Genomic DNA, 26687 nt, shown 5'->3' with positions numbered 1-26687 from the left:
TCGACGTGTTGGACTTACGCAAGGTGGACACTATGTACGGGAAGGCCATGTACGTGGAACTCCTGATAGAAAATGATAAATGTGTCAAGGTGTACCTACCCAGTCGTTTTAAGCGACTCACAGATGAAGATTTGCAAGAAATGCGAGAATTACCAGATCTGAAACTAGAGAAGGAGGAGAGATTCAGGGATGGTAAAAGAGTCGCATCCCCCATCATCTTTTCTCACGCGAAGAAGAAGTGACCGCGAGACCAGCGAAAGCCCGCGTCCATATGTAATCATCAGTAAAATAAAAATACATGTATTTCTGATTTTATTTCTGAAAAAATGTTGCGTTGTTGTGATGGATTAGGAAGATAGGCTGATATGATGGGAAGCTATATTGATAGAATGATATGATAGGGAGCTATAGCGCGTATTCATCGACTAAGCAAGTATAGTTTGTGGGGAGCTATAGAGAATAAAGGACACCACACTTTTTTTAAGCAACAAACAACTTTTCTAGCATCGTTATTGATTTTAGGTCATTAGCAGCGAGATTATTGGAAAACAGGGATACAATGCTCTTCAGTGATTTCCCTTTCGCCAACAATGTCGCCACGATACAACAGTACACCCACACATCGGAGAATACAGGCTTTGAATACCAGTGTTGCCAACATTTTTTCGGCGCTCCCTCCAAGTCAACCCCAAAACCCTCTAGAATCTGGACAAAAACCTCCGTTTCTAAAAATATCGTGTATTTTCAGTGAAACAATTAGATATTGATGATATACTGATATATTAACTTGCAAGGAACATATATAACAGGTTTTGTATACGCAGGCATGTCCTTTACCGAGCAACGCCACGACTCGAGTTGAGGTGAGAGTAGTGAGAAAATAAAAGTAAAGAGTGACGATCTAGTCTAGAAGTCTGGTAGAATGCACTGCTTTGCAATGCTATGCTTTGGGATACCTCTTCAAGCCAGTCCTTGAATTCGTCAAGTTTAAGTCACGCGTACTCCTTCGAGAACTTCTGTCGGTATATGGTGACTTCTTCTCTGGATTGGAAGGCTTCCCCATTATTGTGAGGAGGGATATTGTGCCCCAGAAGCAAACAGACTCGCGAAAAATCCAAAGAGCTTCACAGAGTATGCAAAACCCAACACGCGTCCGCCGTCACGGAGAGGAGCGGACGCTTGGCCGGAGCAGACGCCAGCACACGAAGCACGAAGAAACCCCGGGTAAGCCGCATAAGGTGTGCAACACGCTACTTTCTAAAACATCAGGCGTTCTGAAACTTCTGCAGTTTGTCATCTGACATTCGTTGATCCTGTTTTGGGTCGTATTAGCAAAAGTTTTATGGGTACATGACGAGAGTTGAAATTCCTCTGAAATCCCTCCGAAGTGCAACCGAAACCTCCAGATTTCCCTCCTACCTCCAAATCAAAATTCTTCCCGCTAGGCTCCGGCACAAACCCTCCAGATTTGGAGGGAAATCCTCCAACTTGGCAACACTGTTGAATACAGACATCATTATATTCGTCGACGGTGACGCGTTTCAGCTCGGGTTTGATGGGCGTCAATCCAAAGGAATCGAAGTAGATCAGGTCATCCTTCGTTTTCGCGTACAGAATCCAGTGCTCCTCAACTTGCTGTCGCCGATCGGTGTTGGCTACGATTATACCCGGTCTATCTAGCGCGGGCAGACGATCGTCTCGAGCGTATACACCATGGAAGAGTGCCGAAGTGTAATCATTGTACTTCAGTCTCTCGATGTCTTGCTCGAGCATCGCTAATCCAGTGTGACGCCAGTGTGACGTTCCTGTTCTCGATGGACATGATTCTCACACTCTCGGACAGTATCAATACGGTCGTGTGTTCGGCCAAGGCACGTCGGAACTTGAGTTGCAGACGAACGTTTCCACGCCTGATCGGTGACAGGTGGACGGAGGATTGATCGGGGTCCAGGTCGTAGTACAGTAGGAACTTCTTTCCAACATAGTGGTCGTATTCGTAGGAGATGTGCTTCTCACACAGCTGCTCGAAGAGGTTGAAGTCGAACGTGTCTATTCGCTGCGTCCTGTTCACAGTTAGCGTCGCCGACTCAATGTCGCAGTTCACAAATCGGTACAGGTCCCGATTGAATGCTCCCTGATAGGCTAGGATGGGCATGAATGCGACCTCCACCTTAGACGGTATTTTCTCTGGAAATGAATCTTCCAGGCATGCATCCAGGTTGCCAACTGGTAGCGAACGAATACGCGATTCACTTCCGGCCAGTGTGTAGAGAGCTTTGCGCTGCTGCAATTCCGTTTCGTGCCCGAGGAATAGGCTGGGAGACACGGTGATTTTCTTTATGTACAAGGTGGCACTCATGATTTTCACTTTATGCGTGTGCTGCTCCTGATCGGTCTTCATAATTCGGAATTCGTCGGAGCCTTGATAAAAAACAAGGCTAATTTCCACTCCCGATATGTCGTGCGAATGTTGTTTTCCAATTGACGCGCTTCTTGTTGCGTGTACAGACCCCCTTTATGCACAATATTTTGCTCCGTGGTGCTGGCGTGAAGCAAAATATCCAGGTAGCTTCTATAGCTATACAAATCATTATTCGTAATCATGGTCTGATTCAAGAAGACGGCTACGTTCTTGAAAAGCGAGCTGGCGAACGCGTTGACGTGGTAGACCTCGTCGTAGGTCATCCGATCGCCAGCGTGTGTTTCCGGTAGCGAACCATCGTCACGTACGATGCGGTCTTTCGTACGCGGACTTCAAATCGAGATAGTGATGCCCGAAATTCGAAAGCTGGAACTCTCTGACGGAGGATATATGTCAGCGACCGGGTAGAATACCTCATATTCCCCCTTCATATATGCCACTGCGTTCCCGGCACGGAAAATAATTGTGTTTCCGACTTATCCAACAGAGGAGTGTCGGGATGTACGACGTTAATCGTGTCCATCTCGCAACTAAATTGTGGCCGGCGCAACCGGAGTGATTTATGCTGTCGAAGACGTCCGGTTTTCTCCTCTGTCTTCGTCCTGCCCCTCCGAGGTCTCGGAGAATTTCGTGGCCCGTATCTTTCGCGGATCTTTTAAGCGCACTTCGGAGAAAGTCTTCCTCCAACAGATTTTTGGCCACGCGCTTAGCGGCGGCGACAGCCGTCTTTTTTAAGTAGGGCGATACGCGTTTAAAGAATGGAATAGTGAAACGCTCGAGCTGAGAAAAGAAATTGCCTCCCCTCTGGTACAGGTGCAACCAGTATACCGTCGGAACGCCAAATCCGTAGAGTGGTACCGCTTTAGTGTACATGCTTAAAGTGCAGCGTCAGCGTCGATATACTGCGATTTTGAAGCGGTAGCTTGCGACCCGTGTCGTTGTGTATAGAGACGGTGATTGAGGAAATTTCGCGCTGCACTAACTTTAAGTACTGAACGGGAAGAAAGCTGAAACTCAGTTGTTCTTTTGTTCTATCGTGTACAAATGGAATTAATTTCAGCATCGGATGCCGCCCGTTTCCCACTACGGAGGGCATGACGAGATCCGTGTATATCATAATACAGTTAATGGAAAGATCTATGGTCACTTCGTCGACGCCCGTATCGTTTTCGGTAAATACGGTTTTCGCGCCGAAGCCCAGTAGGTACGCAAAGTAATCGGATAATGTAAGCGACACGTTCTCCCGCAAGCTCAACGAACGCTTCCTCGGTCATGCATCGCACGTGAGGGAAGCCTCCGGCTGCAGACGCTCATGGATGGCGCTCACGAGAGCTTTGTGTGTTTCGTAGTAATTTGGTGGAAGTGAAATGCGCCAACTTTTCGTCTCTCGAGTGTTTATGTGGATGCGGTATGTCTTCACTATGGGATTACACGTGATGCGCTTTCGGGATCCTTCAACATGGATGTGCTTCACCTGAATTAGGTCCAGGAACTGGGTCGACAAGTTGAAATTCGCTGGAAGAGCGAGCGAGTACGTGTTGTCTTTGTATTTCACCCTTGATTCTGTATCGTTCGTCGCTCTGAAGAATTCGTTGAATGTGTCGGTAATTAGCGATCGGGGTTCCAAAATTAGATCGTTATTGATCACTATCACCTGGCGGACTCGCATCATAACGGCTCATTCCTCCGCGAGCGGTAACACGTTTGGGACGGCGTGTACTCTACCACCCTCCGGGTGATCTCCATCTATGTAGACGATTCCAAAGGCGAGATGCAGCGGTCTGTCGATTAATTTCACCAAGTGCACGCGCGACGGTAGCTTAAACACGTAGTGATCTTCGTAAGCCCACTCTATCCCATATTCGGGGAATATTTTATTCAATAGCGTGTCCGTGTCTTCGAACGTGAGTTGTTTTGTTTGCCACTTCTCCGTTGATAGCGTTATCAGGTTATGCGGCGCTTGGTTCACGTTCAGGAAGCTGTTGGGAATGGAAAATCCCTCTTGACCGACGACGTACGAATCATCCAGGTGTAGCGGCTTATCTAACACGATCGTGAAGTCGTTCAGCGTGTTGGACGGGTGCAGGTCTATGCTGGCGTTCGAGAGCAGATACACGTAAAATTCATTTTCTGACATCGCTGGTGGGCACTCAAGAATCGTGGTCTTTGGCGTATCCGAACCAACGAATCAAGTAGTGCAATGTCCCTTTAATTTTCTTCTTTGTAATCACCGTGGATATGAGTCGCTTATTGTACGAGGAAAGATGGTGGACGGGCTGCAGCTTGTGGTCGTAGAATGATCCCAGTATTTCTTTCCCCGTCGAATCTTTCACGTACACTACGGGTGGATCAGTCTTCCTCGTTCGCGACACATCGAACACTTCGGCCGTCCACCTTTGATCGTAGCGCGACCTGACGCGAGCCTCACCTGGATCCCTACTTTATACTTGCTCTCGCATGGGGTCGTCTTACGATTCAATCTGTTGAACAAAGTTACTTCATTTCCGGCGTTCACGTTTTTCGGCTTTTCGCCCGTGACGGAGTGTACCAAGTCGTTATAGTCGGCCACTATCTTCGGCAGCACGTTGATATAATTAAACTTCCACGTACTAGTGAAATGCCTGGCTATTCTTTCTCTAATTGTTCTCTGCATGCGTTCACAGGAGGCCACCTTCATTCCACTTTGCGTGCTATAGTGATTTAGTAGCGACTGAAAATACTGACGAATGGGGGAACCCCAAAATTGGCTTCCACAATCCGTGAGGAGATTCTTCGGAATTCCATGACGGAAAACTCGTTGGAAAGCTTTCTTTACGTCTTGCGGGCGCTTTGTGCGAATGGGGACCATGTACAGGTACCTCGATAGCGTATCTATGACCGTTAAGATGTACCTGAAGCCCTTGTTAAATTTCTGATATTTACGCATATCCAGAAGGTCAGCCTGAGTTGTGATGATGGAGCGCCGTTTACATTTTTTCGTCACGGGCTTGTGAAGGGTAAGAATCTTCGTTTTTCAGCTGTTCGATGGCTTCTCTGCACGTGAGCTTGTGATAACGTCGATACCGATCCACTCCACCTAACCCTTTCTCCTTGATCCCCCCCATAGGGCCCCATATTTGCTCCAGCGAGCAATTCGGTGCATTATAATTAGAGAGCGCTTATAATTTTCGATACTTTTTTGTACCACCTGGGTTTCTTGATGAGCGCGCTACGACGTGCTAAGTAGCTCACAAGGGCCACAATGTTTGAGCGGTTGATTCGCTTCCCTCTATATACTAGCACATTATCCGCCTGCCAGGTGAAAACTTCCTTCAATTCTTTTAGCACAGATTTCGGGCGTGCTTTATCAACGCCGGAGGGTAGAAGATTAAAATCGAATTGATTGGGTTCCGGTTCGGGTGCCGAATGGACAGGTTCCAGAGGAGGAGGAGGAGGGGGAGGAGGATGATAGTGAGCGCGCTTCAGCAAGTAAAATAGAGGGCTTCCAGTATTTTGTCCACTGTTACAGCGTCCAAATCATTAGATTTCAGAACTTCACCTATTTCTACTCTATGAGCATTGACCGATGCCTTTGGATGTCGCTCGCCCGGCGACTCCCGCCACGAGACTTGATAGCCCTGAGAGGAGCAGTGGAAGTATGGGAATGAGACCACCTCGTTGTTGCCTAATATATTTCTTCAACTGCCGGGGGCACTTATGAAGTGACTTGTAAGCGAGGAAGCGGAGGATTTTTTTGTGTTTCTTCAAGTTTTTATGAAGTTCTGTCGAAAGTGGGATATTTCCACGTAGAATGTTCAGACAGATTTCCGAAAGGATTCGAATGTCGTCGCAGCTGAGATCTTTAAGTAACTCTGCGCGGTGTGTCGGTTTGCTGGTGGCCAATACTTTGAGGAGCGTGAGATGTCTTCTAAGATCGGCAGTCATTTCACAGGCGTAAACAGGAACTGCCGATCGTGCTGTAAAATACCCGTTCGCAGGCTACGAGAGGGAGGTGTTTGCGAGTGAAGATCCACAACTAAATAACCGTGCGCCTTCTCCGTCACCTGGTTATATGCGTCGAGAAAATAGCAGAGCCCCTGTTTCCCGAATACTTGACGTCCGAGGGTTGTGATCTGTTGTACGGACCAAGCGTTCCAGAACAATATGATATAACTGGCGTTCAGCGATATCGTTCGAAAAGAGGCGTTGTTATAGAACAAGGCTTGTGTGATCAGGATCACGGACGCATTCTTATGGTGGCTACCACGCACAAACAGCGACTCTACTTCCGATAGAACCCCCTTTTCCGTGATTTGATCGTCAATGACTATGAGAGTGGGATATTGTTCATTCCAATCTGTGGGTATCCTATCCATAAACTCCACGCCGTCGAAATCCTTTTCCCATCCGGCTGCATACTTTCGTACGTAGAGTATCTTCTGCGGTGGAATGCTAAATAACTCGGGGTGTCTCATTATATTCTGTGTGAGCACAGTTTTCCCACACATGGACGTGCCGGAAATGAGAATTCGAGCGGGGTGCTGGAACTGCATGCGCATCGTGGAATAACTTGAGCAAACTGTGTAGTGAGGTGTGATGCATCTTTATTTTCATTCATAGCTCCTAGCACGATTGATGATCGTCTCCAGGACTCCTATTTCTTCCTGACATAGTTCCTGAAGCTCGCGCAGTGATTGCTCCCTGTAAGTCAACAGGTACTCATCCAAGATTTTGCGTATGATGTCCCACAACTTGTTTGTGGTGAAACGGGAGCGCAATATGTGGCAGCACAACACGAAGAAGTTATCTCGCTCGTGTGACGCCTCAAAGCGAAACCGAGTTGATGCACCAGAGTCTGGTGGTATGAGGTAAGTTTTGACATATGAGATAAAGCCGCAGCGGGGTCGCTGTCGAGCGGGCCATCTGGCGGGCGCTAACGAAGGCTATGTTCAGCGGGCTTAGTCAGCCAATCAGAGGGCTTAGAAAGTCTGGAAAATGTGGAGAGTGATCAGTAGGCTTACAATGGACCAATGAGTGGAGCCGGTTAATTAGCATAAAGGGCGGAGCTGTGCTCAGCGATATGCATGCACCAATCAGCGTGAAGTGGGCGAAGCCGAGTAATTAGCATAAAGGGGCGGAGCTACAGTCAACCAATCAATGATCAGTAGGCTTAGCACGGGCCATTCAGCGTGAACTGGGTGGAGCCAAGCCAACTAATTAGCATAAAGGAGCGGAGCTACGGTCAGCCAATCAAAGATCAGTAGGCTTAGCATGGGCCAATCAACGTGAAGTGCGCGGAGCTAATGGCGGCCAATCAGATTGGTTTGGATTTGACTTGTGTTGGATTAGAACTGGATTATGGCTTAGAATTGGATTTGAATTGGATTAGAGAAAACTCTTGGCTATAGGACTACTGACACGAAGGTCTCCCCCCGAACGACGATGCGCCGCCACGCGTCGTCGGGGCGCCCTAAGCGAGCTTTTCGCGGAGTTTCCAGACCATAAACTTTATGGTATTGAAAGAAAAGTAGGACCACGGTCCCTCAATACTCTTTATGGCATAAAGGGTATTGAGGGACCGTGGTCCTACTTTTCTTTCAATAGGAGGCAGCGAACGAGTGCCCATTCGTGGAACCCAGCCCTTCCCTTCCGATTTGTTTCGGTTTCAGTCTGTCTACCAACGTCATGATGACGTTTCTCGAGTAGAGGTCTATTATGCTGTAAAAATATGTTCGAAGTGTCTTCCATGCTCCTTTGAAGGGACGGTCGCATCCAGAGATCCATTTATGAAACAGATACGTGTTCGGCATCGGACAACAATCTATTTTTTTCGTCAGATCAGCGCTGCTTCGGCCGCTATACGGAAGCTCCGGCGACAACGAGATCAGCGTGACGTCACTTCCTAACAGGTGGATGGAGTGAGAGGGCATCGCTCTAGACGCCCACACAGCTGTGGCATCCCTTTTCTCAAGGCCGGGCTCTGATTGGTGGTGTGGAGAACAACGTTTTCGCCTTTTTGCAGTGAGGGAATTCCGGCATACTATCAACGTCCGGCGCCTGCTCTTGTCTTGCGTTCCATCGAATAGGAGTCACATTGCGCCATTGTATTGCATGGAATTTTCGATACCGTGGTCATTGGTCAGCGTGTGCGACCGTCCTTTCTAAGGGAGACTTCGCAACGATAAAAAAAGAAAAAGAAAACAAAGAAAAGCTGCACATCGGGCTTGATGCACCATTGGCCTCGAATACCAGCTATCAACTTTGTTTTTCCTCGTGCAACATATTTTGTTCAATTAAAATTATTGAAACCGAAACTGAACTTTCGGGAGGAGGACGCAAGCATTTTTCTCTCCCGGTGCAAGGCGCGTGACCTTACACTTTATACAGAAGGCTCTCGGTGCCAGCGAACGCAGCGTCACATTTCTTGAAGTGAAGCTAAGAGAACACAGTCTACTGCATTGTGCGGCTATGGAACAGGATTCTGTATCGAAATACATCTCGGATGTGACGCGGAGTATTTGCAGCCCCATGTGGATGTGGACGGCCCTGTGCGTGTTACAAGCGTATTCACTACGAAGGAAGGTGACGGCATTCCACGCCGAGACTGGGAGGTGACCTGGGTTCGAATTTGGGCACCGGCTGTGCTGTTTGGGTGCTTTCCCAGGGTATTCCTCAGATGCTTAAAGACGAATGCCGGCACGGTTCCCTGCGAAGTCAGCCCAGGACGCACGAACCCTGAAGCAACATGCTGCCACACCGGCAGGCAGATCGCTCGAAAATAGCACGCTACTAGCACCAGCACCACCATGAAGGAAGATTGTCCGTTTTTATCGTATCCTCGTTGGGCTGTTAGCACGAGGAAGCGAAGCGACTGTTCTGAAGAGGAGTCCGAAAGCATACCTCATTGCGTTGTCCTTTGGTGTACACACCACGTTGAGTCAGCTTCACAGCGTCAGGAAATAGCGTCGTAACGTCGCAACGCGCTGAAACGTTTTGTTCTTCGGATACTCCTATAGGTCATGCATAGCGTTCCGCGTTTTCAGCATTTGCCGAAAGATGCCGAAGGCCACCCGCCAGATATTTTCTTGAAAATTTGGTAGATTCCGAAAAGCTCCGAATTACACTCTTGCATATGGTGCTAGGTACCGAACATGTTGGTACCCGATTGCATTTTTTTTCCTTCAGGGGCGCGAATCACATTTTCGTTTTTCTTCACCTCGTTTCCAGGTGGAATGCTGGGAATACCGCCCTGCGGTGCCACTAGTTTTTAGTTAAGGGAAAAACCTTCCTCTGTGAAGGGAAAAACACTTATTCCTGGATGGGTCATATAGCTGCAGATTTTTCGGCATCTATTTGCGCAAACGTTTTAGAATGCCAAAAATATCCAAATTAAAGAATATATAAATGCCGAAAAACGCCGGCGGAATCTCCCTAGGAATAAATGCCGAAAACGCGGAACCCTAGTCCAGTGCCGACTAAGGGAATCTGGCCATTAATGGACCTGCATTTACCTGAGGCTCCACCCACCTTTTGAGGTATCTAGCCAATCACAGGTCGAAATACAGTTCCCTATTATTACAGGCCATCTGGTACTTATACCTAGGGTTCCGCGCTTTCAGTTTTTATTTTTGTGCGGATTCGGCGCGTGTTTTTCGGTGCTTATTGATTTTCACGAAATCGACGTTTTTCGATGTTTTTCCTGGCACGTACATGGTTTGCCCGACAGTTATCGGCAAAGAGAAATCACAATGTAATTTTCGCACGACGTTCATTCAACATGGCGTTGTTCGCTGTGCTGGTGTTTTACGGGTAACGAAAAAGTAAACAGACATTTTTCACAACCATCATGTTTCTGTATGGTTTTCTGGTCTGCATCAACAACTTGCTGGGCATGTGCAGCAACTTGCCCCTGTCATGTCCTGGAATGTCTCTCTTTATTCAGTGCTTTTCGATTAAAACCGAATAAGGGAAAATTTACTCGGCGGATGTTTTTCTGTGTTTATCGATTAAAACCGAAAACAAAAGCAGAACCCTGCATACCTCACCCTCATGGGTGCCACCGTTTTAGATAAACTTTGGAGAAACTTTGGATTGAAACTGATATCACTGGTGACGAACGAAAACAACGGATTTTGCACCCACTTTTATCAACGCCATCTGCATGGAGAGAGGCATGTTGGGAAGACTCGGAACTGAAGAAATCCTTGGCAGAAATGGTTACTGGCAGAGCTGATTGGCCAGGAGAGCCACAGAATCACTTGTTCGTACGGCTGCCGGTAACTTTTAATCACGTAACGTAAGTATATGAAATCAAAAATGCCCAAAGATGTATGGAATAAAATTCAGTGATATAATGTAAAATCTTACGCATCAGTGACGTCTTTCGTGCTATTTTCTTGATATCGCGGTCTTCACTATACCTACGGTAGCGAAGCAACATTCCGTTTTCGCATAAATAATGATGGCGGAGCGAAAGTTCAAGACGATTTTGCAGCTAGTTACAAGATGATGTATACTCACAGAATAAAATTAAAGTAGGTTATGAAAAAAAAAATTCACGAAATCTCCGCTTTGCCGCTCCAAGCACTATCCTCGATTTTGGAGAAATTTCGCTGTCATGGCGGCCTCCATGGAAAACGGCAGCCAATGAAACGCGCCCAAGTTTGATTGACAAGTCGAGCCTCTTTTTTAGGCTCCTCCCAGACATGTACAAAATACAGCAAAAAAGTATTTGAAATAAGATACAGAGTACATCAGCGAAAATGTATTTGAAATATAGTACAAATTACTTACGAATAAAAGTATTTAGAGTAAAATACTAAATACTTGAAAAAGTAATTAAGATACTCACAAGATACTTTCGTAATTGGCATAAAGAACAGACACCACGATAGCCTTTTCTCTGTTTTGGCAACGCATTCGAAATAGGGCTTCAGATAAGGCCAAGGAAGTAAAGGCGCAGTCTTCATGTGGGGCTCCATCCTGAGATGTGATCATGCGCGCAGCCAACAGTGGCTGAAAACAACCCTTAGAAATCGTCTCCCTATATGGTACCCTTCAAAGCTGAAGGAGGTCAGCACTCAGGTCAATGGCATATCCCAAAAGCAGGTCCGGAATTCACTGAATTCCAGAAGCGGTTAGACCATCGACCTGAGAGCCACTTCTTGCATGGAAACCGGCCAGTAGTACAAGACCCGGTTTGTTTCTGGATCACAAGAGGGTTGTAGGGAATCCCATTCCACGCATGAGTAGAACATCCAAGAGGATTAACATGCATCCTGCTACTCCGTACACGCAGAGAGAACACAAATTGTGAGGTCATCTCTTGACTGCCCCACCCTGACCTATCATCGGTAGGATGAGGAGAATCGAAAAGTCAGGACACTTCGGAAAAAAAATCGTTACGAGTCTATGAGCCAGAATAATGAAAGTAATTAAAATACTGACTAGAAAATACAAAAAAAGTATTTAAATTACATTACAAGATACGAGGGTGGTTCCATAAGTTTCTGGCCCGAGGGAGAAAATGCGCACGAATTTGAAAATGCGATTAAGGACGCGTGGCGCCATCTGTTGGAGGGCCGGAGCACCACCCTTAATCCTCTCCATGCCTTTGTCGGTTGGAGAGCGGCATTTCAAACAGCCAGGGTGCACTCTTCAGTTAAAATGGAAAAAATCGAGTACCGCACTGTGATAAAATTCTTGACAAAAGGGGGACTTTCGCCTAACGAAATTAAAGCGCGACTGGACAACGTGTACAGGGAAGCCTCTCCGTCGTACAGAACGGCAAAAGACTGGGCTAAGCCGTTTCGACTGGGGCGAGCGTCCATTGAAGATGATCCACGCGAAGGTCGCCCAGTGGAAGTGGTGACACAAGAAAATTTGTCTCTTGTCGAGGAGGAAGTGCTGAGAGACAGGCGTGTGAAGGTGAAGGAAATCTCACAAAGGCTGGGGCTTTCCAAAACAACCGTTTTTCGCATCATCGGCGAGGGCCTTCACATGAAAAAGGTTGGTGCGAGATGGGTGCCACGACCTCTCTCGTAGTTCAAAAGCAACAGCGTGTCGTATGTGCCAAAGAGTTTTTGGAGCTCTGTCAAGAGAACGAAGAAGAAATATTGAAGTCAATATCACAGGGGATGAGACTATGGTGCTCTACGATGATCCCCTTTCGAAAAAGGAGTCGATGGAATGGCGCAAACCAGGAGAAGCACCCCAAGAAAAGCCAAGGTCACACAATCCACAAAGAAGATCATGGCAACAATATTTTGGGATTGTCACGGGGTCCTCCTCATCGACTTCAAAGAGAGGAACATCACAGTGAATGCGACTTATTATGCTTCACTCCTGCACCGCCTGCGAGACGCCATCAAGGAAAAGAGGCGCGGCAGGTTGAGTCGAGGTGTCCGGTTGCTCCAGGACAATGGCCTTGTCCACACGGCTTCTGTTGCCAAGGCCGCACTGAAGGAGTGCGGCTTCGAAGAAATCCACCACCCACCCTACAGTCCAGACTTGGCACCGAGTGACTACTTCCTGTTCTCAAACTTGAAGAGGGATCTCAGAGGACAGAGATTTCAAAACGATAGTGAGATGCAAGAGGCAGTTTTCCAGCATTTTGCGGACAAAACTTCGGACTATTTTTTCAAGGGTATAAGAATGCTGGTTGAAAGGTGTCAAAAGGGCATCGAAGTTAAGGGTGACTATGTCGAAAAGTGATACACTTGTTTTGTCTCTATTACTATTCAAAGTTGGTCGGGCCGGAAACTTATGGAACCACCCTCGTACATTTCTTGAAAAGCAATTAACAAGATACAAAATACTGAAAAAGTATTTAAATTACTGTATTTCAAATACAATACTCAAGATACGTACATGTCTGGCTCCTCCTAATGGCCACACTCCCTAGTCATGCACACGCCACTACCCTAGTCATGCATATGACGAACTCTGGTGTCTATAACGTGCCACGCGCGAAATGTCCGGAATAAATTCTACCGAGTATCGATTTGTTCCGTCTCTCGTGTCGCTACCTCCCACTGACCACTGCGTTTTTCATCTCTCGAACGGAGAAATAATAGACACAAATAAGACATGCTTGATATCGGCTTGGTTGGGCGATATTCTGAAAATAGATCTGGTAATTTTGCTCGAGCGCTTGTGCACACTGATGTAGGTGAAATAATAATAAAATGGTGCCGTGATCTTACACGTAAGGTGATGAAGTTGATGCAAAGGGCTTCTTGACATAACTAATAACAGTACGCCGGGAACTTCTAAATGCGATAACATTTCTTTAACGCACTTTTGGGGCCCTAGCGTTCCCATCGTGTCTCACTGCTTGGACAGGTTTCTTTATCGCGGGAGTAGGGAGATTTAGAAAGATTGGAAGGATTAGAAGAGATTGGAAGGTTTTATCACGACAATGATTCCAAAAACATGAAAAGTCAAGCAGTTGATTTCTTTGAAGTGACTAACATCACGATATTGCTCTTGGATGCGACAGCTTCCTTTATCGTATAGTTTTCCTATAGAGTGCTTCCGATGTGTACCGTGTTTGGTTTCGTGTTAGCGCGGAGAAGCAACTGTGGCTATGAGCGGCGTACAGACGCGGACAGAGGACAGCAGGAAGGACAGGTGCGGTTGGTGTGCGTCCTGGGCCGACTTCAGGGGGAACTGTGCCGATGTTCGTCTGGAATGTCTGCCGGAAAACTCAGGGGAAAATCTTAGATAGCGCAGCCAATGGTAGGATTCGAGCCCACCATCACCTAATCTTCCGCACGACATTGCATGGCTACCACCAACTATAGTGGACCCACTCGGCCATGCCGCTCTGCATAGCACGTACCACGTCGTGATGCCATCCACGGATGCACGGAATTACACCGTAGGCGGTGTGCTGCGGAGCATTTGAACAAGTATAGAGTTCGCAGATGTGCCGCCATTGCTGCGGGAGACGTAGACGTCATGGCTCAAAACGAGGAACGTGAGTGGCGTGCGACCGATAAAGCCAAGCGATGGGCGACAAAGCGTTCCACCATTGCACTCGTCCAAATGAGCAGAAGTGCGCAGCAAAGAGGACAGTGACTCTAGCAAGAAGTGGACACGTTTGCAGGTGAAACCTCTGCTTCTTCACGTGGCCGGTGGCAACCCATGGTCGAATTTGCCATTGGGTCGCGCGCAAAAAATGTGCTGTCACAGCGGTCTTTTCGTTTGCTGCAATGCTATCGCATTCCGTACGAGTATGGCAGTGCGCCGAAGAGTTCAGTGACTTTTCCATACGTTCGACGAAAACGAATTCGCCGGTGACCACCGGAATAACGGTGCTTACGCTACAAAGGTGTTTTTCTCTGCGCAGGGATTAGGGTAAAGCTTGGAGAAACCACATGACAGAACGTCTGCCAACTCTCGAGGAAGTCATAAGGGAATATTTTTTTAGTTTCGTGTTAGCGCCGCGAAGCAACTGTGGCTATGAGCTGCATACAGACATGGACAGATATGGAGGGAGGACAGCAGGAAGGAGTGGGAGACAGCGGGGATAGTATGCGTCCTGTGCCGACTTCTTGGGGGAGCTGTGCCGACATTCGTCTGGAAAGCCTTCGGAAAACCTGAGATAACACAGCCGGTGGTAGGATTTGAACCGACCACCTCCTAGTCCTCGGCACGACCTTGGCAACCACCAAAAGGGGGTGTTCGTAGACTGGCATGGTTCCCCGCATGGGTACACAGCAGAAACCATGTGCGCCTCATCGTGAGCCCCCTTACTTGGGAGAGTGACTATTCAGGTCGCTCATTGAGCAATAGGGAGGAGAGGGAAGCTGGAGAGCTATGCAGACAGCTGGCCTACTTGCATAGCATATCCTTCACAGGTCCTCCTGTCGCGATTCCCCCTCACAGTAACGACCACGGTTACAGTAGTATTTGAACAGCTCAAGTAGCGTGTAACTCACAAACCCTTCTGGACGCTATTAAATTGCAATTAGAGGAATTCAGGACCCCCCACAGTAATTGGGACCAGTGAGTCAGGGCATCTAACACATGTCCAGAGGACCCTGCAGGTTGTTGGTTACTTGAGCTGATAAAAATAAATAAAAATAGATAGAAATAGAGTGGAGAGAAACAATTTAATTGAAAATAAACGACGCCATCTTGAAGAAAGCGGTCTGGAGTATCCGGAGCCATCATTGGGTAGATGGTTGCAGAGATCGACGACAGGCGGCTACCTAGTCGCAAATCATCACACCAGGTGGCACCACATTCCTCCTTGTGATAACTATTCATGGACATCCTTGGGCGCTAGGTGTGACGTCACCATGGCAGGTCCGGGCAGGTTAGGAGAGCTCTGGGCAAGCAAGGAGAGAGAGGAATGCAAACTACTGCGAAACAAAGAACAAAATATGCTAACAAGGGACATCATCACATCAATGGGTGCATTTAGTAAGCGCTCCTCTTTTGGCACACTCAGAGCCACCGCATAACAGCAAAGACCAACTTTGGAGCGCTACACCTGCTCGCTCGCTGATGCAGCTTCCTGCTATCTGCTCATGCAATGCACAGAGGGAGGACACATTAGCTTAGTTTGAACCTATAGTAATGTGGGAAGAGACGACTACGGTTGTGAAGGCTCCTTCTTCTAAAATCGAATGAAATGGAAAAGATGGGAATTTGTAATAGACATCATAGGAGATGTTTACTTGAAGATGTGTGCATTAAAGCACAGCATTTCCTACGAATAACCGCCGATATCCGTGTGCAAGTTGTCCACTAATACAAAAAGCATGATAACGGTTATAAAAAGATTAGTTCTCTGAAATCAGAGCACTGGTAACATATAAAGCCTGCATTTTGCTTCCAAGCCCACACTTCGAAGGTCGTCCTGCCGGCGCTCACTCTACGCTTAACAGGAAGTACGTCACGGAAAATCTCAAACAACCAGGTGATTGTCGTCTGCTTCCATGCATCGAAATGAAACGGGAGCTCGAAAAGAGGCATGGAGTCCAACACTCTCGGGTGCGCCGGGTGCGCTGGTGTCGCGTTAAGTGAGTGAAGTCTGTAACACTCGCCCTCAGGGGCGCCAACTGAACGCACCCAATAGCTAACAAGAAAAAGGACTAAGCACTCAACAAATCACCACACTGCCCACCACAACAGCAGTCACGAGGAGGGCAGAACGACGCATTCATTCCATCCGAGAGCCAGTTAGAGAACTGAATGAATCGCAATGCTTTTTTCTCCTCTAAAAAGTCATGGATCTGTCCCCCTAGCGGTTACTTTGCGAACTAATTTCATTGCAAAATTATTAAGAATCATGACAGCGCTAATAATAAGACAAAAGCCTGTCCATTGGGTCGACATTCAACTGATGCATGAACAACTTTGTTACCCGACACCAGTTCCGGGATTCCACCAGGATTGTCGGGATAACGATGAAGCATTAAAATAAATAAATATAAATAAAAACAACAACAACAGTAGGAATCGTCGTACGCAGGTGCTCATGTGTCCCGTAAAAGAAAACTAGTTGTAAATTCTAGTACTTATTTCATTACTATATTATTAGATATTTATTATTACTATTACCATTATACTATTATTATTACTATTATATATTACAATTACTATTATATTATTACATTACTCATATTATTTATATGATGATGCTAGGTTACCTCCTGCCAAGTTGTATGCCAAGTTTGTCAAGTGTGCTATGTCTATCATTGCAAATGCGAAAGATTCGGTTGTGGCTCATATGCACCAAATGCTCATAACCTCCAAACGCTCAAAACCTCCAAACGCTCAAAACCTCCAAACGCTCAAAACCTCCAAACGCCGAAAACCTCCAAACGCCCATATGCACCGAAAAAAAGTTGGTGGTTTTGAGCGTTTGGTGGAAATGAGCAGGAGGGGAGAAGCTGCTCATAACGGATCCTCCCAATCTGCCGAATCCCAACTGGCCGAATGCATTGAAGGCCGGGAGACAGCCGTAATCCCTTGACCTCCAAATGTGCTGGTTCGACTGGCCGAATGACCGACATGTCCCTTCCCAATTCGCCGAATTCACCTTACCACCGTGACATAGTGGCTAAGACCATCGCCTTCCACATCGAAATTGAGAGGTGACCCGACTGCGCTGTCTGGTTGTTGTTCATGGGTTCTCCTCAGATGTTGGTAAGGTTCCCTATGAAGGGGGCTTAGGGCACACTGTCCTCCCAGCAGTGCCGGTGAGAGAAATTACGGCGGACCCCGGGGATGCAAGACTACGGAGTCCTGCCCGGTCGCGCCCCTCACGTCTCCTGGTGTTGGCAACCGTCGGGCTCGGGCGGGCCCGTGAAGAGGCGCGGGGCTTCATTCCCGTCCCCCCCTTTCTCGCCGGTCCTGCCTCCCAGTGCAACTTGTCTTCCGCCGCACCGGCAGGCAGAACGCTCGGTAACTAACATGCCGTCAACCAACCAATTCAATTGTTCGTGGGACATTCTGTTCTTCCTACGTTCATCCCTTATGGGGCTTTTCATTGAACTTCACAAGCACTACGCTTTCCCTGTAATTGGTTAATAAGTGATTGTAGAGGGCATCAAAATCATCCTCAGACGCTTTCAGACATATGTCGGCACAGTTCCCTTAGAAGTCGGCCCAGGACGCACATTCCCGAGGGCGTCAGTCGTGACGTTGCCCACATCTGTGTGGCCGACAACGGCAAGCCCTTTCACCACCACCACCACCGCCACCACCACCAAAATCATCCTCATAGCCAGCTACAACGTTACTACGATAGGACCTCTCACGATAGCGACGCAGAGCTTACGGCTTCTAGGTCTAGGAGCCGTAATAAAATACATTTAAAATATTTAAATAAAAAGCACAGAAAATTTATCGGACTGAAGTGTCTCGAAGATAAAGTTTTCTTACTCTAAATGAACAAATTACTAAACCGCACACATATTGTTAATGAAAGAATGTCGAGAAAACATGCGAGCTGGTGGCAGGGATTTAGTACAAAAACCCCCGAGACCAGTGAACATAGAAAGATGTAAACAACGAGATTTGGCCGAGGCAGACCACAATTAGGGACGACACAAACACGCTCTTTTCCCTGAGTTGTTGCATTCATAGAAAGATCACACACAAGAGAAGTTTGATACAGAGATGTCCCCCTTGGTTACTCTGGCCATGGATAAATTTATCGTCTCCCTATTAAACTCTTCAGCTGTGGCCTTATCTGCATGTGCTGCTACGTTCCCTAGTCGGGGTTTTTTGTCATGAATATTGCTAATGATATTGTGATTGGTGGGTGTCATCTTTCAACACCATTTCTAGTTCTCCAGCCGCTGTTCACTAAGGGATTCAATGATTCTCGCACGTTTCTGTAGGTCATTTTCCACCATACCTAACTCGCCGAAAAGCTCCTATATCATTTCCCAGCTTGCCGAGAGGGGTTGACCTTTCCCCTGAAAGATAATCCGCTTAACTGCATTCGGCGAACTGGGATTCGGGAGATTGGGCTGTGACTGCTCATACCACCAAACGTCCAGAACATCCGAATGCTCATATGCACCGAAAGGCGGGAGACCACAAAGGCCGGTTTTTCCTCTCCCGCATTTGGAACGATGTCATAGGGTGAGAAAGGTGGAATGAATGGCGACTACCAAGGCCGCTTAATGTGTCAGTTTGAAGTTTATGTAACAGCTTGGTCCTGCTTGTAGGTAGCCAGAACGAATAGCGCCTTTTCGTTTATGGATTTAAATTTGAGCTTCATTTTCATAGACATGGAGACAGCCTAGGACAAAAGACATGATTCTAGCTCGAAAGGCACTCGGCTCTCAGGGCTGTAGTAACAAAGAACGTGGCCTCCTCCGAACATATGTCCGGGCTCACTTAGAATGCAGAAGCTGGAATAAGTCCTACATGTAGGATTTATATTATGCATACATAGGCCTACAGTGAACATTTACGCAAAACCCTTCTTTCGAGCCTTGTTCTTCGCAAGGTGGTTAATCAATGCGTCATAGTCTAGAGACCCAGCAAACCAAAATCCATACCTGCGATGAACCCCGAACCACGCATTGGGGCGATGCGTTCGTTCCCGGTAGGAATGCCAATCCCCGAAAAAACGCCGAAAAACGCACAACTTGGCCACCCGAGTAACGTCCCCGCAAGCTACCCGGGGATCACCCGAGCGATCAAGCTGGGATGATACTGCGTGCGTCTTTTGAGGTATTGCAGTGAAGCATGCATGCGGCCCAGAGCTCGCGGTAGCTCCTCCTCCCGCCACCCGCCCACTGCCGTGGCTCAGAATTTCGAAGAGCACTGAAACCACTGCTTTGGAATTTCAGTAAAATATATTTATTTCCTAAGCGCACATGGCCTTGTACACAACAAGTACTGCAAACAAGAGTACATAAACACCCCACTGTTGGAAAAACCTCTGAAACTCAGTGGAGGTGCAAGGTTCCACCTATTCTCGCTTCACAAACACATTCACAAACTTCTCTCATCTCTCTCAGAAGAGAAAATAGAAAAAGGGTGGGTTGAACAGTAAACTGAGAAATGTTTGTATACAGGGTGTCCCAGCTAATGTGAACCACGGTATTAAAACAGGCGAAGCGTTCTACGCGAACAGCAGCTGATGAGCCTTGTTAATCTGCCTACCCGTTTTCCCCCAATGCTGCTAATAAATAACTTAGGGAGAACAAAGCAAAGTTTTTTCACTTCTTATATAGGGTCTATGTGTCAACCAGAAGGTATAGACTGGGTTGAGAAACACCTACCCCTGTGTCTCAGTCAAAGTACACTTTTTTTCTTTTTGCAAGAAAAATGCACCGCGTTACAACTTGGAAATCCACAGAAAAGGTGACATTTTTTCACATAAGCGTGGACGCTATTTTATCGAAAGGCACAAAGCTCGTGACAGATTGTCACTTCTGGTGTTATTTCGTATTGTGGTAATTTCGCGATCTTTTTGCTACGAACATCGTCTACGTAAGGCATTATTAAGCAATCACTCACAGCTATTTAATTTGTCTCAAGGAAAAGATACATGTGACCAAAACATACTACTTTTCGAAACATTCAACAACTGTTCGTGATATACAACACTTATAGCCTTTTCTTGTTACATTCCTAGTTCCATCATATGTGGCTGACACATACTGTACATGACAAAAGTCTTCGATTTTTACCTCGCATAATAGAGTTTTAAGGAACAACGTTTTAAGTCAGATCACAAGGAAATATTGTATACAGTACTTCAATTAGATAAACGATGCTCCAGAAAATATCACAGTATAACTCCCCTCTGCACTTTTGGCAAGCAGAAGCTTCGAGCGGGCTACATTCTAGCCGTTTGAGCATGCATGAGAACTTGACAAGACAGTTTGAAGGCTGCAAATGGATGATTTGAGTGTTATGAGCACTTTAGTATGCAGAGTAAAGTACATACGAATGACAATCTTGCCCCAGATTGAGGGCGCTTAAGTTCTTTTTTTTTTCCTTTACGACCCTTGTAGCTGAAGTTCTGTGCCACATCATCTGACATAAGTTCACACAAAATCAGTCTAGTGATGTCTCTTTCGTCACTGCCCCCTCATCTCAGAAGAACGTGCTCGCGCATCATTAAGAAAAGCCATGAGATACTCAACTGACGAAAACAGAACTTTACGCACAACCTTATCCAAAATACATGTAGACAATGCGCGTGGATTGTGCAGAACGTACCAATTATAGCCTTTGTGATAGTAAAGAGAGACATCGAATCGCAGAAGCTCTTGACGATATTAGAATGGCTCCCTGAAGATGTCCTTTTCTGCAGGCCTTTCCGTTGGTGCCGTTGTTAACTTGGCCGATATGAGGTCAAGCCGCACGGTGTGGTGCTCCTGAATAAGCTTCATGGTATGCACAATTCTGAGCACTTGAGCTGTAAACGTTAAAGTAAATTACGTTAATTGCTTTGCGCCCTTTCGCTGGAAGCAAAGAGGCAAAGTGGAGGTATTTACTTCCGATGTGGGGAGATCTCCTGAGACAGCCCTCGAGAAGCACCTATTAACACCCTAAGACCTAGAAGAAGAAACAACGTACAAAAGTTGCAATCTGCCGCAAAATCAAGGAAAACGTTGAAGGCTACATACCTGTGACTTGTGTACTTAGATAATTATGTTAAATGAAATATTCTGATCACCTGTGACCGATGTGCAAAGCATCTGCTCCGCTGCAAGATGTTGGCATCTAAACAGGAGATGACATTTTTTACGTCAAAGCACATGATTGTCTCATGAGTATAGAGTGTTAAAAATGTGTTTACGGATTTGGAAATATGTGCAACATGAATGGAATGAAAAAGAAGAAAAATGGAGATGTAGGCACTCGATAAGAGCACCAGCTACTCACGCACAATATCTGGGAGAAAGAAAAGGAAATAAATTAATGACAGAGGGAATCGTATGCTTGGTATAGTACGCGATCCTTTTTTTTTTCTTTTTTATGATGCTGACTACGGAATTATGATCTGCAATGCACTTCTAACATACAGGAAAATGTTCCTACCATGTGCAGGATATACACTGCAGCAGTACGGGGAAGGGGCCACTCATCTGGTTGATTTCTGCTTGGGATACGCACAGCTGAAACAGTTTGCTTTGCAGTTAGTTCACCATACAACAGTCAACGCATCACAATATCGTTTGGGAGAACCTTTATTGGCATACCATACTGTGAAGTTTGTGCGTCTGGTTGCCTTATTCGCTGGGACTGAGACAGCTGGGCTGACTGCCCCACTGGCTGAAGTAGACGCTCATTCATTTCCCTCGTCTGCCATTGCATCGTTGTATACTTGGCGGACTGTGTGGGACTCTGTGTGACAATGTCGTAAGCGATATGAAGCGCATAAAGTGTCAAGGTCATCCAGCGGCTCTGAAATTTAGGTTGGATTGGTTTGCCAACCATGCTGAAAGCATGTTCAAAAGCGTTTTGTATGGCTGGAAATACATAATTCTGCGTACCCCGATGGGAAATTCAGGGTCCGGATGCCCAGCTTCATTCACTGCATGATGAATGTCTTAATTTTACCAGCGTTAAAGTACAACACGTTCAATGCAATGCCATGAAACAATGGAATGAATCATACTGTGAGAATAAGGTTGCCAAGTAGGTGGAGGCGGCACATCTTGGATTGGTCTGCGATTTTTGACGCTGCAGCAGAGACAGCGTGACAGCATTTCTCCTATTTTCAACAAAGAGTGATCATGTTCTGTAACAATGACTCACTTGACATACAAGGGAGGTCTTTCAGTTCGGGAGAACAGTCATGCTGCAGAAGTTGGCGTGACAGAATGTTCTACAAAGAAAAATATACTGACTCTACGCTTCCTAAATTGTGGTAATATAGATTAATTTACCTTGAACGTCGCTCAAGTCCATGTATGTTAGTGGAGAGTGTCCTTCAGAATTGCACCTGTGACTGAACATCTGTACAAGCGTCCATGCACTTTAGTCATCGACACTTTGCCATCGGTAACGTCTGTTCCGTACAAGCGTTGCTCAAATGAGCCATATGTGACCCTCGCTGGTGTAACACATGTACTTCTTCTATACCTTCATCGGAAGCGTCTTCATAAATGTCCGTGACATGCGAACCACTTGTTTGAGAATTGCGGGATAGAAACGCGCCGTGTTCCAAGAGCATTGGACCGCTGTTACTCGTATTATCGTGCCCTGACTGAGGGTACCGGCTACCCTCGTTGCCGTCACATTGTTAGTTTCGCCGCTGTACCTTACGAACGTATTGCTTGCAGGCTCTCACTCACGGGAACACTGACATTTCGTCGAGATGTGCGTGATGGCATCCACATTTTTTTGGCACCTCAGCGTACAGTCTGGTTCCAGAGTGGTGTCTTTTCTCCCAGCTACACTCACAAGTAGTCAAACAAATGAACACAATTCAAGTCGCTCACACAACTCACAACACAACGCACAACTCGCTCACAATTGTAACATCACACCACAACACCTCCACCCTGCAACCCGAACGAGCTTGCTAACGGTTTGAACCATAGGTGGGGAAGTTACTTTTATTTTGTGGTGCACTACCGTTACTCACTACTTTTTCAAAAAGTAACGCGTTACGTTATTCGTTACTGTTGCGATAGTAGTTAACGCGTTACTAACGCCGTTACTTCTAATAAGTAATGCCGTTACTTTTGCATTACTTCACCAGTTGTCGTTATAATATGTACCATTTTGGTTGAGTTACATAAGTGCATTCCGCAAACCAATACAAGAAATGTTGCGCACAACCAAAAGTCACGCATGAACACAACTTACATGTCCGATTTATTGCAACGCAGAAGTAGTTGATGTTCAAAATTGAGCTTCGCCCGTTTGTCTGAGAGGACGCCTAATGAACAGTGGTGCTCCTTGTGAAGGTTGATAGAGATGGTGACCTTTTATCTCACACAGTACAAATCCAAACAGCCAATGCCTGGGTACTTTGTTACTTGTTCAGAGGGCAGAGGCTATTTTTCTGTCGCTTTTGCCCCATTCATCCGAGAAATACCAGAGGGAGTGTGGTAAACATAGGTGAACAAAACAAAACAGAGTTGACTAACAAAGGTGCCATCTTAATCAGGGTAGGTCAATAGCTTTTCTTTTGCGTTCTTCGTGAGTGCCGATGTGACCTTCTTCTCATTGTTGAAGATGAATAGAAAAAATCGGGGATTTTCCCGTATTCTGCAGGCACTATATCCTCACTCAAGCTTTCAAGTTTAGATGATGAACGAATGTTCCCGAACACGCAATAACGCATAACGCCGTTACGCGTTAGTTAGTAAAAATGTAGTGACGTTACGTTACTCGTTACTTTTCTCCCAAATGTAACGCGTTACCATATTTCACTACTCCAATGTAACGCGTTACCGGTAACGCACTACTTTGTAACGCGTTGATCCCCACCTATGGTTTGAACGTTTGAATATCGCTCCCACTGGCCGCCTAGAAGCCGCGCAAGTCGCGTACCTTATTAAAACCACAAAATACTGGATATGCCATGCGTAAATATGAAGAATGAAATTGATAAATTTTACATCGTGTTCGGTAACGACCATATTAAGGATCACGTAGTAACGTTACGAAATGCAGCCGCAGTTGCGTACCGCGCAAGCGCAGTTGGAGGCGCGAAGGGTTCGCGGCGTCTGCATTCTCGCAGGCAGCTCTCACAGGGATGAATATGGGACGATTTCCTATTGCTCGCTCCCGGAGATCTGGGGGACAATGCATGGATCAACTCATCCCGATGAGGCCGTGAGATGAAAACGGGATGATCTGGGAATCATGTGTGTTTGCTGGGGATATGATAATCTTGCTTTCGGTTGACTACAAACTCAGAAGGCCTGACATCTCTAATGGTTGAACGCAGAATATTATTTACATCAAATTTTTTTGCTGCGATTCTCCAGTTCAAGTTATCATTCACACTGCTCCAAGCTGTTAGTGTTTACAGAAACCCAAACAACTTTTGCCACTCCCCAGCAAACCATAAACGTCCTGGTGATATCCAAAATAAGTCGCAGATGTCTCAGACATCTCAACGTCCACCGGATATCTGTGTGCTATCCATGGCTTGGTCCAAATATGGTCGCTAACATCCCAGACATTGCAACGTCCTTTCAATATCCACTGGGAATTCCAAGTTCATGTCATCACAAAACACATTTTGGTGCACTGTACATATTTAGAAACTGCTTTTGGAGAATAGTACGAGACCAGTGCAAGGCGGATGAAGCTCTGACAGCTTCGCGTAACAGAGCTTTCTTTTGCAGCTTGCAACATGTTTTTATGTGCTCCAATGACGTGTGCTTTTTAACAACTGTCAACAGTTGTCACATATTTAAATAACATGATGCTGAAGGCGCAATCCTTATGTGTCACTGCATGAGAACCTTTGCTGTTGTGAATAACAAACAGCTAAAAGAACGCAGCAAAGCAACACAAGCAAATAAAATAAGGACTCGTACATCACTGTAATTTCATTTATTATATATCCTATGACCAATAACTGATGCTGCATATCGTCCTCTAATGTCGTATGTCATGGCTGGACTACACTAGTGTATATTAGCATAAATTGTGGGGTAAATTTCACACTGCACATGGTAATGCGTGTCGACGTCGTACACAGCGTCATGAGTAGAGCGTGAAGCTTTGGAGAAATAATTTTTTCCTAAATTGGGGGAAGGGTAAAAATGGGGTAAGAAACGTGCTCTAAATTAATGCAAATTCAGGTGGAAAAACTTTCAGTAGGCTAATTCCTGGAGAAATCTGGCTCAGTTACTCCAATTAACTGTACGGGTTTGCTACAAACGGTTATTTAACTGCATTTGCTGCCAAACAAGTTAGTGTGCATTCCTGCAGACGTGTCAATGAGGGCAATTTGTTAGGTAAAAATCGGGTTTCACACTAAAGAAGCAACCTTCAATTCAGGATGCAAATTCGGGGAAGAATCGGGTTAAACCCTAAAACTTCAGGGCCTAGTCATTAGCTGTGTTTACATGAAGGGGATAAAAACCTGTCTCTACAACTGGTCACTTGCTACGGCTTTTTCCTTTGGCTTATATAAGCCAAAGGAAAAAGCGGTAGCCACGCAATTGCTGGTCTTTTTGTTCAAAATGTGTAATGTATATGAAAAACGCCCTTCAGCAGCACACCATTTTGCGTTTGACTCATTGCGTTGCTAGTCATCTATGTGAGTGTCTTTGTCCATCGATTGTAATACGCGCTGCAGACCACCCGATGCCGTCACCACGACAATATTGAGTTCCTGCATATATAGTATTGCGTGAGTGTACAGGATGCTGCACATGCTCGTATGTTTGTATTAATATATAGTCGGGGTGGACCTTACATATATATGTTATCTGGGAGGATTCCTGAGCTTTTGTACGTAGGCTGTACAATAACCCATGAAGTACAAGGTACCAAAAAGTACACATTGTAAGCAGGTTAAAACACACAATAAACATTCTTTGCCGGTACACAGTTGCAGTGGTCTCTACGCACTCTACGGACACTAAATGTCTCATGCAGCAAATTTTTAAAAGCAAAATATGTACGATATTCGTAATCTCCCATATATATCCAAATATCCGTGACAGACGTCACAGGGACTTTCAATGGATCTACAAACAGGGCAGATATGCTAGTCGCTGGGATATCGCATGGATGTAAAGCGGATCTGTAGCAAACTCCAGTGGATATCCAAACGTCCACTGCGAGATATCTTACGGACATTTGCTGGATATACTTGGTT

The 26687-nt window shown here is 46.1% G+C and overlaps 1 protein-coding gene and 2 long non-coding RNA genes across 10 annotated transcripts in view; 1 reads left to right on the top strand and 2 right to left on the bottom strand.

Moving 5' to 3' along the window:
• The first annotated feature begins 660 nt into the window (after nucleotides 1-660).
• LOC135396081 (uncharacterized) overlaps nucleotides 661-26687 on the top strand; it is a 51093-nt gene continuing 25066 nt past the window's right edge. Inside the window, exon 1 of the long non-coding RNA XR_010423295.1 lies at nucleotides 661-1224. This is a non-coding gene — a long non-coding RNA (uncharacterized LOC135396081). The remainder of the gene's footprint in view (nucleotides 1225-26687) is intronic.
• Nucleotides 15501-16617, bottom strand: LOC135396080 (uncharacterized). Its single transcript, XR_010423293.1, has 2 exons — nucleotides 16539-16617; nucleotides 15501-15737 (listed from the first exon to the last, which is right to left on the bottom strand). It is a non-coding gene; the product is annotated as an uncharacterized LOC135396080 (long non-coding RNA).
• LOC135396079 (uncharacterized) lies at nucleotides 19720-22962 on the bottom strand. 8 transcript variants are annotated; one of them, XM_064627119.1, is made up of 9 exons: nucleotides 22783-22962; nucleotides 22512-22607; nucleotides 22387-22427; nucleotides 22093-22237; nucleotides 21932-22008; nucleotides 21567-21784; nucleotides 21385-21445; nucleotides 21107-21305; nucleotides 19720-20773 (listed from the first exon to the last, which is right to left on the bottom strand). In XM_064627119.1, exons 1-6 carry the CDS (start codon nucleotides 22850-22852, stop codon nucleotides 21686-21688), a joined length of 528 nt encoding a protein of 175 aa, XP_064483189.1. In that variant the 5' UTR covers nucleotides 22853-22962; the 3' UTR covers nucleotides 19720-20773; nucleotides 21107-21305; nucleotides 21385-21445; nucleotides 21567-21685. The 8 variants fall into 8 exon arrangements, 5 of the variants coding, with proteins under 5 accessions (XP_064483189.1, XP_064483187.1, XP_064483188.1 ...); XM_064627117.1 differs by adding an exon at nucleotides 22661-22721 and having other exon boundaries at nucleotides 19720-21305; nucleotides 22783-22960; XR_010423290.1 differs by adding an exon at nucleotides 22652-22721 and having other exon boundaries at nucleotides 19720-21305; nucleotides 21567-22008; nucleotides 22512-22576; nucleotides 22783-22961.

Source organism: Ornithodoros turicata, chromosome 5 (assembly GCF_037126465.1).
Source record: "Ornithodoros turicata isolate Travis chromosome 5, ASM3712646v1, whole genome shotgun sequence".
NCBI lineage: Eukaryota > Metazoa > Arthropoda > Arachnida > Ixodida > Argasidae > Ornithodoros > Ornithodoros turicata.
The sequence above is the reverse complement of the archived record's forward strand: the minus strand, read 5'-3'. Positions and strand labels throughout refer to the sequence as shown.